At 51.9% G+C, this 12,993-nt stretch overlaps 1 protein-coding gene across 1 annotated transcript; it reads right to left on the bottom strand.

Moving 5' to 3' along the window:
- Positions 1-10,206: 10,206 nt before the first annotated feature.
- Positions 10,207-12,061, bottom strand: Gadd45g (growth arrest and DNA damage inducible gamma). Its single transcript, XM_032885100.1, has 4 exons — positions 11,813-12,061; positions 11,230-11,331; positions 10,914-11,127; positions 10,207-10,812 (listed from the first exon to the last, which is right to left on the bottom strand). Exons 1-4 carry the CDS (start codon positions 11,863-11,865, stop codon positions 10,702-10,704), a joined length of 480 nt encoding a protein of 159 aa, XP_032740991.1. The 5' UTR covers positions 11,866-12,061; the 3' UTR covers positions 10,207-10,701.
- Positions 12,062-12,993: the final 932 nt, after the last annotated feature.

The raw sequence follows: 12,993 nt of genomic DNA, 5'->3' as shown, positions 1-12,993 counted from the left end.
GGTCTCACCGAGTCGGGACTTGAGTGACTTGTGGAAATCTAAGGACAGAAAGCAAGTGTCGTGGCTGTAAATGGATCCCTGACAACAGAGCACAAAGCTGGCCTCCTGCTTCCTGGAATCTCTGCATCAGACGCCTGCTCCAAGACAGCAGTTCCCTGAATTGCTCTGCTGACCTGAGTCATCCTGCCTTGGAGGATACCCACCCCCTCCACTTCCTTCTCCTTCGTGCCTCTCGCCCTTGCGGTCCTGTTGCTCCCCGTCATTCCGCCTGCTTGTAATTCGTGGCAATGATATTTCTGGCAAGTTCTCATCATCTGATTCTCCCACTTCAAGGAAGAGCACACAGGGGCTGGGGAGACAGCTCCGTGTTAAGAGCGCTTGATGCTCTCCCAGAGGACTGGAATTCTGTTCCCAGCACTCACACTGAGCAGCTAAGAACTGCCTTATAACTCCGGCTACAGAGGATCTGACCCCTCTTCTGGCCCCCATACAAAGACAGCCACGTATACACATAAAAATAAATCAAAAAGAAGAAAAAAATGAGAACTACTCTTGCAGAACTAAGTTCAGTTCCCAGCATTCACATGAAGTAGTTCTCAAGTATAGTGACCCCAGTGCCACGAGTCTTTCTCTGGCCTTTGATAACGATGATGCTGCACTCAAACACATACCCTTTTACGTACACACACACACACACACACACACACACACACACACACACACACGCGCGCGCACGCACGCACGCACCAGCACCGCCACCATCACCAACAATAATAAAATCTATTAAAATGGGATCAATACAAACTGCCATACAGCAAGCTCATAAACCTCAGCCCACAGCCAGCTCTGAGGGCTGAAAACAGGCGGTGCATCCCACGTCCCTTCGAAGTGACAGAGTAAAAGCCACATCAGTCACTCGGTACGTGATCAGCCCAGTCAGTGGTTACAGGATCAGAGAGAGACCCACGGAAGGACAAAGCAAGCTTTGCCATCCTTTCTGTGAACGTTCCCATAACTGTCTGGGTTCTGCCGCCTGGACTTCCAGACAGTGAGGCCTGGGCTCTTCCTGGAGCTCATTGATCTCTTTTCCCCACATCCAGGGGCTAGAGAGCCAGGCAAATGCGTCTGTGCCTCGTCACAGGAAGCCGTGAACAACAACGGCGCTAAGATCTGGACTCTAACCCGATCACATTACAAGAAAATTAGGCCAAGCTGCACACATCCTAGGAAAGAGGACCTGCTGAGTTCAGGCCTTCCTCCCAGCCCTTTTCTTTCTCGGGAGAACTCCAAGCTCTGGGAACACTCTGGGGTGGCCCTCGGGGACCAGAGTGTCCCTGGCAGACTGCAGGGAAGGATCCTATGGGCATGAGAGAAACCCCAGCTGCTGAGGAGACCTGGTCCTGCCCGTGATTTACAGCTGCAACAAACAACCTCACTTTCGAAAATAAGGACAATGTGCATTTCCCATGCCAAGAACCTACAGACTTGGAAGTGAGCTAAGGGGAAGGGAAGGCTTATTTAGGAAGAGAGGAGAGAGAGAGGGAGACTCCCTCCCACCAAACACAGGCAATCCCAGGGCACATGGCTTCAGTTTCTGTGAATCCAGTGTTCTTTTCTTGATTCAGCCAGAATCCAAACTGATCCCATAAAAAAAATCCCCAAAAACTATTTAAAGTTTTTAATGACTTTTATTATACAATATCATTAAAGTTGTTGGATGTTAGTAGCTATTGTTAATCTGTTCTTTTGGTGCCTAATTTAAAAATTAAACTTCATCACAGGGATGCATACAGAAGAAAACTCACCATGTATAAAGTCAGGTACTATCTGTGGTTGCAGACATTCATTTCTTGGAATGCTACCACCACTCCTAGAATAAGAGAAATTGATGTTTCTTGTAGGGGTGATTGGGCTCCAAGGCACAGAAGCACAGCAACCCCACAGTAATGTCAAAATATCAGAGAGAGAGAGAGAGAGAGAGAGAGAGAGAGAGAGAGAGAGAGAGAGAGAGAGAGAATCAACACATCTTCCTATCTCCATGGCCCCTTGGCTGTCATCCCAGTTAGCTTTAACTGTCCATCATGTGACACAGCCTACAGTCATCTTCTAGAAGAGTCTCAATTGAGGGCATACCCTAGATCAGTGGTTCTCAACCTGTGCGGTTGCAACCCCCTTGGGGTTGTAGAATCAAATATCCTGCATATCTGATACTTTCATTCTGCCTCGTAACAGTAGCAACATTACAGTTTTAAAGTAGCAACAGGATGATTTCATGGCTGGGGTCACCACAACAGGAGGAACTGTATTAAAGGGTGCCAGCAGCAATGGGAAGGTGGGCATGTCGGAGAGCACCGTTACTTGGGCAGGTGGTCCTGTGTAAGGGTCTAGTTGGTGATGGACCAGCATGAGCATGATGGGCCAGCATGAGCATGCAAGCGGCATCCCCCAAGGTTCCTGCTTGTTCTTCCTTGACTGTGAGTGAGTTCCCCGATTAGACGTTATGCTGCCTGGACTAGCAAGCATGCCTGCCGTCAAGTTTTGACTTCCTACCCTAACTTCCCTTCACGATGGACGGTGACCTGGAAGGATAGACCAGATAAACCCTTTGCTCCCACGGCTTTCAGCAGAGCAATAGATGAAACTAAGACGAGCTAAGACAGAGCCAGCATTGGCCTGGGGCTGCCATGCTGCCTTCCCTGTCATCTCTATGAGAAAGCCACCTCTAGAGCTGGCCCTGAATGTCCTCTCTGCAAACCAGTGCTCTCAAGCAGTCACCCTAAGGTACATGCAGAAGGGCCTTCCAGTTATTTTTTTTTGAACTTGGCTGAATTTTGATGCTGGGTTTTTCTTCTCATCTGCAGATCCTCCAAGGAAGCATGACATGTGTGTATAGAGACCCCAGAGGAACAAGATGCCTAGATGGGGGGGGGGGTGCATTGCAGGACCAGTGGAGGAGCACGAGAGGTTTGTGACCCAGTACAGGTGGAGTCTACGGACAAGGAGAAGAGAGGGCAGCAAAGAGGACAGAGCTGAAACAGTGTCTCAGCTGTTAGGAGTGATTGCAACTGTTGCAGAGGACCTGGGTTCAATACCTACCACCCATATTGGGCCTTTTACAACTGCTTATAACTGCAGCTCCAAGGAGTACAGCACTCTTCTGGCCTGTGCACTCAAGTACACACACACACACACACACACACACACACACACACACACACACGCACGCACAAGCGCGCACACACAATTAAAAATAAAAAGGTCACTGGTGCTTCTGGCCATACTGCGTCAAACAAACTGCCACAAACTCAGTTTTGAACAGTTCCTGTGCTGTTTCTTATGGTGCCATGGGCCAGAGTCCAGGCTGGGAAGGTACCTGTGCAGAGAGTCCTACGAGCTATGTGCTAGGCTCTGGGGAGTCTGAGTTAGAGCTCAAGTGTATTGTTGACAGGTACAGGTTCCTATGTGGGTAAGAATTAGGTCCTCTTCACACGGTGGGGTGACAGCCAGAGCTAAGGACCACCCCGATTCACTGCTTCCCAGTTAACTCTTTTATCTTCCAGACCCAGCAGGGATGGATACACCCTACAGTATCCAAATCCCTTCCCTACCACTGCTCTTTAAGGTGCCTGTGACTAGATGAATCTCCTAGCAGAGCAGCTCTCTCTCTCTCTCTCTCTCTCTCTCTCTCTCTCTCTCTCTCTCTCTCTCTCTCTCTCTCTCTCTCTTCAGATACACCGCTCAGTAACCTTAGCCACATCTGGAAAGCCCTTTAATCAACTGAGGAAGAATGCTCAGAGCTGGCTCTCATCACAGACTCATGACAGAGCTCTGCCTCCTGGTGAGTGTCACCTGGGACGCTGCTGATGACTGTCATCTGTTCAACCTGGCTTTCAGGTCCAGCAGACAGCAGCAGATGCACAGGGACCAGCTGACCTCTCATCCATGCTCGGAGATAATTACCTATCCTGATAATGACAGGATTGGAAAAGCAGACTCCTGGACTTCAAGGACCTCGCTTGTGACATTTGTCCAGAAACCTACTCATCTCTGAATCAGGTTTTGTTGGCTCTGTGCTCTCCTGGGTAGAGAGAACCCTGCATGGGGCCTTCCCCGCCTAGCACTGTTAGTCAGGTACATGGGCACTGCTGAAAGAGCTGCTGTCAGCCTGAGACGCAGTCTCATGTCCAGAAGTGCCTGTTCCTTGTGGGAAAGGACCAGGAAAGCAGCCCACTCTGTCCTCCCAGCAACACTGTGTTCTGTTCCCCTAAAGTTCTAAGACTCCCTTGGCAGCTGCAATATTGATTTTTACCTGGCACTGTTTCAGGCCAGCATGGTCCTCTGTGTGCTTGCTGCCTCCTGCCTCTAGCAAGGCAGAGAGACTGATGGGGCTTAGAGAGTCCACCACCTCCCCTGGCACAGCCCTCCACCTGCCCTCCCTTCCCCTGGCACAGCTCGTACCCCTTCCCTTGTCCCAGCCCTCCATTGGCTACTCTCCCCAGCCCTTCACCTGCCTCAGGCCTCTATCTTGGATGCTGAGATCTGCTTTCATCATTGTCCTAGGCCAAGGCCTGGGAGCCACCTCAGCCAGGGCTTCAGACCAGACCCATCTCCTCTGAACGTGCTCCGGTGCCTGCTCTCACCTGGAGACTTCTGGTTGCCTAGTAACCTAAGCAAACCTAAGTGTAGGGAGGGATCTGCAACAATCGGAACAATTGAGGAAGTAGTAGGAAGAGCGGGGACAGCCTCCGGAGGCAAGGAGGCAGGCAGGCTAAGCCCACAGAAGACCACCTCCTCCTCCTCCTCACCATCTCACCCTGCCATTGTCACCACAGCCATACTGCTATGCCCAGAGTCCTCCTTATAGGTCAAGATCCCAATCGTCAAAGGAGATTGTGGAGCAAGGGGGCACTTGGAGAGAGGAGAAGTGTGGAGCTCCGCAGGAGGCCTTTGGCCAGAAGGATCTGGGGCTGAGTCATTGTCTGTCCCAGCACAGACTGGACCTCTCTATATGGGCAGGGCTCGCAGCACGAGGAGAGCCCTGGTGAGTCAGAGGAGACGGCTCGGCTGGGGAACACCAAGGCAAAAGAGTAGACATGAGCAAGGGGTCTGCAAGGGCTCTAGGCAGGGGCGAACTGTCAGCCTCTGCTCATAGGATCTCCCCAGAGTCAGACCTAGCTCAGAGAGCAGCAGCAGCCCTAGCGAGGAGATCCACTTCACCGGAGTCTGGCACCCCGCAGGAGAGGAGGGGGGAGGGCTGAGAGAGAGGAAAGAGAAGAAGGGAGGGAGAGGGACCCGGAAGGAGGGTAATATCAGCTCCTGGGAAAGCACTCGGCCACTTTCTGGGAAGGGCTGGACTGCAGAGAATTCAGAGAGCGGGGATAAATGGGAGACGGCGCTCGAGAAACACTAAAACGACAGGAATGTGAGTGGTGACATATTTTTCGGCGGCCTGCAGGAATCTCACACGATTAGCCACTGTGTGAGGGGAAAAGGTCTCCCTGGTGCACTCCCATTTCGCACTGCTTTCAACACCGTGCCTTCAAGGTGAGATCAGTAAGGACCTGGTGGGTCTGAGGACACTGGAGCGTGCCCCAGACACTCCCTGTATACACGGTCCAGCCTGATCAGAACTGAAGGGGAGGCCATGTCCAACACTGCACTAAAGAAAGCCAGCGGGAGTTCATCAAAGCCCAGATGCTACAAACAGAAAAAAAAAAAAAAGAAAAAAGAAAAAAAAAGTGGGGGGGGTGGCTGGATGCCAGGTTCTCTAAGGACACCCGGCCTCCTCTTAGAATCCCCACCCCCAACCCCCACCCCAGGTAGCCTTCATCCTTTCCTGGAGAGCTTTTATGAACCTAGAGAGGTAAATAATTTGGCAAGTCTTAAGAAGATAAAGGCTTGAATTCAACTTAAAAGCGGGGTAGTTCCAAAGGCCAAATGTAAATTTGCTCTAGGTCAGAAACCAAAGCCCTGATACAGTTGCCAGCACCCCACAGTCCCCATTGTCCCCGCCTCTTTGCAGCCAGCTCAGCCATTCTTTGCAACCACATGCGTCTGAGGCTTGCCCATTTGAAATCAACCTTCGCTGTCCCCCAGCAAGTCATAAAGCTCCCATGGGGCCTGTGGAAGGTGGAAGGACAATTTCCTTTGGACCATTCGAAGCAACCTGTTACTGGAGCTGGTAGAGTTTGAACCTGCCCCCTCCCCAGTAGTCCCACCTAACATGAGATCACTAAGTAAGTCAACAAGTGGTCATGAAAAGCAGAAAAAGGAGATTTATTCAATGTGGCCACATCGGAGAGAGGAAAAAATAAGATCCAGTGATTCCCCATTGCCTGTCTTTGGGATCCTGACGTGACGTTTAGCTTCCTTGACCTTTGATAAAGGCAAGAAGAGGTATGCATGGCTAAGTGAACCTCACCTGGGTGAGGTCTCACCTATCGCTGAGCCATCTCTAGGCTCCTGTCTGTCCTTCAAGGTGGTCTGATAAGTTATCAGAACCGGGTGGAATCTCTTCCTGGGAGGCAAGTTACTCCTCTGGCGTTAGGGCTTCACCCTTCCCTCCCCCACCCCCGCCCCCGACATGAAATTCTTGGGGAAATTTTAATTCTTTGGAGCCTGAAGTTTCAGTAGTCTGAATTCACAAAAAAACTCTCTTTAACATATCGTCTATCTTGTCAGAATAGTTACATACCTGAAGGAAAAGTTCAGGGGGCTGATAGCCTAGAAAACCAATGGTAAACCCCTCAAAATCTTTTTGTAAAATAGATATTTTTTAAAAAGTCTATTCTCTCGGTTGGCTTCCCAGCCTTGTTTGGTTTTCTCTTCATCTGGAAAATTTAATTTTTGCTTTTTCCCACTGGGGTAAATCTTTTAATGAAGTGCTTAATGCCAGAATTAAGTCCTTTAGAAGTACACTAAATGGCGGAGATCCTTCTGTCCTGTCATCTTCCTGGGAAGGAAGGCTCCCTGAGTAGACACTGCTCTGTGCTCTGCATGGACAGGGCTGCCTGGCCCTCCCAGAACCCCCCAGTTCTGTCTCGGTTTCTTTCTTTTTTTTTTTTTTTTTTCCCCACCCCCCCGGAGCTGGGGACCTAACCCAGGACCTTGTGCTTCCTAGGCAAGTGCTCTACCACTGAGCTAAATCCCCAACCCCTCTGTCTCGGTTTCTATTATCTTAATCTATCTTTAATTTATTTATTCATCTTGTGTGTGTGCCCATGGGGAGACAGCACACTTACAGAAGTCTGCTTTCTCCTTCTGCCATGTGGGTTCTGGGGATCAAAGTCAGGTCATCCGGCTTGGTGGCGAGCACCCTGCCTTCTCTGCTACCTCGCTGGCTCAGCTCTGTATCCATCTCATCTTTGGGAAATGTGCCAGGGCAAATTTTACAGCAACCGTCTAATGCGAAGACAGGTTCTACAGTAAAAGAGCAGCACGGCTGACTTTTCCTGCTCTGGAGCAGTGCTGCGGGTTTGTTTCAGACACTGGACATTTAGAATTCTGCAGAGGAAAACATCAGATCCCTGAAGCTGGGGCTACAGGCAATTGTAAACTGCCTCGGTGGGCACCGTTAGCCACTAAGCCGTCCTTCCAGCCCTGACCACCTTTTCTTTTTGAGACAGGTCTCTTAACTAACTTGGACCTTATCAAAGGCAAGGCTGGCTGGCCAGCCAGACTCAGGGATCCTCCTGTCTCGGCCTACGCCGTGCTGGGAGTATAAACCCATAGCACCATGCTCAGACATTTTATCATGGGTTGTGGGGCTTGAATCCTTTGTCTACAACACTTTAAATACTGGGCCATATCCCCGACTCCAGGTGTTTGTCTTGTTTGGCAAAGACTACATGGGCGAAGGCTCGCCCACTGGATCAGACTAGAACGTGTATTGTCATCCCTGAGCTGGTTGTAGCCTCCAAGGGGGCCGCAAGAGACTGTCCACTGAAAAGGAAGGTGGCAAAAGCTGATACAGTGTGCTTCTGTGTCTGCAAGATGCAAACCCCAGGGGCAAACCCCATGTTTGTACCAGCTGGGCTACAATGTCTCTTGGTTCCTTTTTTTTTGCATTGTGCAAGTTTTCTCCAAATGGATTTGTAACTTTTCTAAATACAAAAAACTTCTCCCAGGAAAACAGGTGTCGTTCCTGAATCAGCCTGCAGCCCGCAAGCTGCAAGCCTTCGACACTCTGATGGTGGCCCAGCATCAGACTGCTCACCCATTTGTTCTGTGGCTGAACCTTTTCCTTCTTTCGCCACTAGCTCTTAAGTCATTAACACTCATTCAGTGCTTTCTTGAGGTTCAACACTCATGTTCTGTGCCTGGACATGTGTGTCATGCTTAGCATGGATCTAGGGTTCATCCATGCACACTCACCGATGGTCACTGTAAGCATGGAAAGAAGTGTTTGCAAACTCTGTGCATTTGAAGGATGGCAATGTGTTGTGTGTGTTGTAGAGAACTTGCCTGGGTTTTATCCTCAACACTGCACAAAATGGGGTGTGGTGGCCCACGTTCGTGCATAATCCAGCACTTCGGAGCTGAAGGCAGCCGGAACAGTGGTTCGAGGTTATCCTTAACTGCATGCTGAGTTTGAGGCCAGGACCTAAATAACTGCACACCATATAATTTATTTTATGCCCTCTTGGTTAGTTCATGATAATAATATTAACATACATATATGAAAAAAAATTCAGCACAAATTCTGGCCACAATCATCCCCTCCCAGCCACTAGTGGTCCAACCCTGCATTCCTACTCCCCGCCCCCACCCTACCCCACCCCCTCCTGGAAATTCTTGTCTCCTAAAACTCTAACAGGTGGTCGCAAAGTAAGGGCCAATCAGAGAAAGCCAAGTTTCCTACCGACTGCCAACTCAAGGTCCTACCAGGGTCTGCCAGCCTGTAATGTTCTGCTGAACACTTATGGCAAAAAGTTATTTCTTTTTACCAGCATACAGGTCTACTCCCCCACTGCAAGACTCCCCCTAAAGAAAAAAAATTAATGGCCAAGTGAAGCAGCGATGCTATTTGGGGCACGACTGTGGCTGCATTCTTTCACTGGAGATGGTTTGGAGAAGAAAAAAAAAAGGCATTTTTCCTTACAGGAAGTGTGGTCGCACTCCTGCAGTTTTCCTGTTGCCTTGTACAGGCTTCCAGAATGCGCTGTGGCGGTTTTTTTTTTTTTTTAAGTGTCACTCAACCGGCAAACCAGCCTCCCTAAGCACTGCTGGTAAATCAGCCCAATGGCCTTCTTAGAAAAACAGCACCCCACCCCTCCCTTCCCCGAAGGCTCGAGCTCTGCCCGGCAGCAGAGCTGACAGCCAGAAAGCCCCACGTGGGCTTCCCCCATCCGTCAGCACAGCCTGGAATGAGCAGTGAAAGCCAGAAGCACTAAGCTACAGAAAAAGTCCTCTCTCTGGGACGTTTCCCCCAGATCCTTCTCAAAAGATAATCTTGGCTCCCAAGCGTTTGTCCTCCGACTTTAAAAGGAATTGCGGGTAGCAGCAGTCCTCACTGATGTGGGCAGAAGCACTGAGAATAGGAACTAGCAGATGCCCGCCCCACTCAGACTGGCTCACTCCTATTTATATAGACGGTGCCTTCCAACTTCTGCTAAGATACTGTAGCTTCCATCACGGCTGTGACAAAATGATGATTCATACTTAAAACGCACTCGCTGGTGTCATATTTGATATTAATACCTTAGTAGCGTAGCTTTGTCAGAACAATTAAAAGGAGAAAGTACCTGAAAGCTAGAGCAACCCGCCCCCATCCACCATCCACAGCCACCACACCAAGGGCAGAGTTGCAGAAGGCAAGCTCATTGTATTGGAAGGCACAGGGCCTCCAGCAAGCTGTTCAGATAAGCAGCTGTCCAGGCAAAGGTGGGGGAGGGGGCAGAGTGGGGGAGGGGAGGCGCTGGAGGCAGAAGTCACTGTTATCGGATTGGATTGCAAGCCTTGAGCTCCTGCACCAGGAGGCCTTATCAAATAAGCTCCTGTCTTGCAAATTTGAAATCTTCCTGAAAGGTTCAAACAGTATTCCCCTTTACTACTCGCCAGCATCTCCTCCCCCCAGTGCCAGCCCCAGGAGGCTGCAGTTTCTTGCCCAAGACAGAAAGAGAGGTGGTCACAGGTGTCCCAAGCTCCATCAACTACCAGAAACACCCTTGACCGTCTCCCCCCCCGACCCTCAATAAGAAGCATAAATTTGTTTCAATAAGTTTATTGTGAAATTCAAAGCTTCCACGATAGCGTCCTTTAGAAAATGAAAGCATTGCCCGGGATCCGTTTTTGAAAGAGCAGTGCAGTCTGCTAAGTCCGGCTCGCTCCTGCAGTGGCCTCTCCTGCAGCTGTACCAAGTCCAGGCGGCCTCCTGCCTTGCCTTTCCCCTCCTTTCACTGAAGGCTGCTTGCTGAGTCACACCTGCCTCGCAGGTCGGTTCTTCCCGGCCTTGGGGCCAACGTCCTTGCCTAGGCCTTCGTGTGCTAGCAGCCTCTCCGGACACTGGCAGAGTCCTGGGCTCGGAACAAGATGTCCCCGCTGCCGCCAGATCCCCTTCTTGGGAGGCCGCGCTCCTCGCTCTCCAGGCAACATCGCCTGCCAGTCTCCATGCGCACTCGAGCGCCCTCGGAGGGCCACTCCAGAGCCAGCAGCGCGCTAGAGTGTCACCAAGTCGATCAGACCAAGGTCCCTGCCAGGCTGTCACTCGGGAAGGGTGATGCTGGGCACCCAGTCGTTGAAGCTGCGGCTCTCCTCGCAGAACAAACTGAGCTTCTCCAAGGCAGGGTCCTTCCATGTGTCTTCATTAGGGTTCTGAATTTTAAAAAAAGAAATACAGGGGGTCAGCCATGCCTACCGTTGGCCAGGACAGGTTGGGGGACTGGCGTGGAGAGGCAGTGAGTGGGAGCACTCACCGAAATGAGGATGCAATGCAAGTCTCCCGGCGCGCCCCCCTCGTCGTCGGCGCCCACGATCGCCGCCAGCCTCTGCACGTCTCCCACGCGCACGATGTCAATGTCGTTCTCGCAGCAGAACGCCTGGATCAACGTGAAATGGATCTGCAGGGCTATGTCGCCCTCATCTTCTTCATCAGCAGCCAGCACGCAAAAGGTCACATTGTCAGGGTCCCTGCAGAGCAGATGGGAAGCACAAGGTCAGAGTCGATGCCACCCCCAGGTCTCCCCGCCGCGCCAACCCTAATCCCTGCACGCGGGGCCTTTCTACACTCACACATTCAGGACTTTGGCGGACTCGTAGACGCCAGCGGTCAGACAGCCCTGGCGCTGCGCCGACAACAGAAGTTCGTGCAATGCTTTCCCGGCGCCCTGCATCCTGTGAAAGAACAAGCGCCGTGAGTGGGGGACCAGCACGGGGACGCGACAGAGAGATCCCTGCCCTGACCTCCAAGTCCCAGCTGGCCCCTTAGCCTAGACCTGCCTGGCGCCAGCATTCCTGCCTCCCAACTCCAACCTGGCGCCCACACACCCGGATCCCCAGTCCCGACCTGGCGCCCACACCTCTGGCACCCTAGTCATGATCTGGCGCCCTCATTCCCCATCACCCAGTCTCGACCTGGCGCCTGTAACTCCCGGTTCCCTACTTCTGATCTGGTGCCCGTATCCCAGGCTCCCCAACAACGACCAGGTGCCGGCACCCCAAACTCTAGCTCTAGACACGAATCGAATGTAATAATCCTGGTCCCGCGCCTCGGCACCTCGCAGCCAGACAGTGCATGGCTCCCACCCTACAAACTTCTATCCTGGAGGACCCTGAGAGATCGCTACCCGACAACTCTCGGTACCCCAAAACCCACCTGGCTGTGCTTTCCGGAACTGTATCCTGGCCACGGACTTCTTCCAGAGTCATTGTGCGATCCACGAACAGCAAGTTATCCAAAAGTGAAGAGTGCAGAGGGAACCGGAGCGCAAGTAAAGATCCCCAAAGACGATCCGCGCCCACCACCAGCGAGTGCGCCAGGCTCGGCGGGGAGAGTCCTTTTATAGACCGGCTCCGCGCGCCGCCGCCAGCTGGCGGGAGGCTGCGCTCCCATTGGCCAGCGCCCGCTTTCTGATGCAAATGAGGCGGCAGGCCTGCGGCTCGTGCCAGAAGGCCACGTGGGGAGGGGTGCGGGGGATGACACAGCCTCAAATCTGCCGCTTTTGTCAGGGTGTTACCAGGCAGACTGGAGCCTGCAGATTTCACCTCGCCTTTCTTTTTTGTAAGTCCTTAAAAGGAAAAAGTTAAAAAAAAAATAGCACGTTGTTTGCTAATACGATACTGGAATTTGTAGAATGCACACTTGGAAAATGTAAACGCCTTTTTTGTTTGTTTGCACTTTTTGGTTTTTTTGCGACCTTTCTAATTTTTTCTTTTTTTTTTTTTTTTTCAACTTGAAGTTTACGGGACTGTTGCACCGAAACCGAAACTTAAAAGTCAAAGGTTTGCAACTGCAACTGACTTTAGGCCTAGACTGCCACTAAGGACTCAGGACTTAGCGCCTTTCGGGGTCGCGGCTGCAAGGTCTAAGCTCCCGCCCCCCATCCCCCACCCCTACCCGGAGCAGATCGTTGTGGGGCGCGGGCAGCAGGGACTAGCAGATTGCTGCCGGCACACGCGGCTCGTTTGCATTTCTATACGGGGCACACAAAAGAGGAGGTCTGGCGTGTGGCAGTTCGCAGTGGGGACAATCGACGCTTTCTCTTTCATAGCAACACTGTCCACCTGCCGCCGGTGGGGTGGGCAGAGCCCCCCTCGCGCGCGGGGGTCGCGGGGTTGCACGGCGCGTGGGGGTCGGAGCCGCGTGCCGCTCCCCCGCCCCTGGGTGCGCACCTCTTAGGCTTGCTGGCTGCTGGGATTCTGATACACGCGTGCCAAGCTCGGGAGAGAGCTGTACACACAGGGATACTGCACCCCAAACCCAGAGGTTCCGGGGTTCAGACTCTGGGAGCTCGACGCACGCTGTTCCTCAATGCTTTTCCCAGGGCGCCGCCTACA

Source organism: Rattus rattus, chromosome 14 (assembly GCF_011064425.1).
Source record: "Rattus rattus isolate New Zealand chromosome 14, Rrattus_CSIRO_v1, whole genome shotgun sequence".
Lineage (NCBI taxonomy): Eukaryota > Metazoa > Chordata > Mammalia > Rodentia > Muridae > Rattus > Rattus rattus.
This window is presented reverse-complemented; position numbering and strand designations above follow the sequence as displayed.

Bases quoted from the DNA above. Each gene is read 5' to 3' on its own strand.
- Gadd45g (XM_032885100.1), bottom strand. From the start codon at position 11,865: ATGACTCTGGAAGAAGTCCGTGGCCAGGATACAGTTCCGGAAAGCACA. The intron at 11,332-11,812 runs GTGGGTTTTGGG...GTTCTTTCACAG, and splicing joins GTTCCGGAAAGCACAGCCAG to GATGCAGGGCGCCGGGAAAG. The intron at 11,128-11,229 runs GTGAGTGTAGAA...TCTGCTCTGCAG, and splicing joins TCCGCCAAAGTCCTGAATGT to GGACCCTGACAATGTGACCT.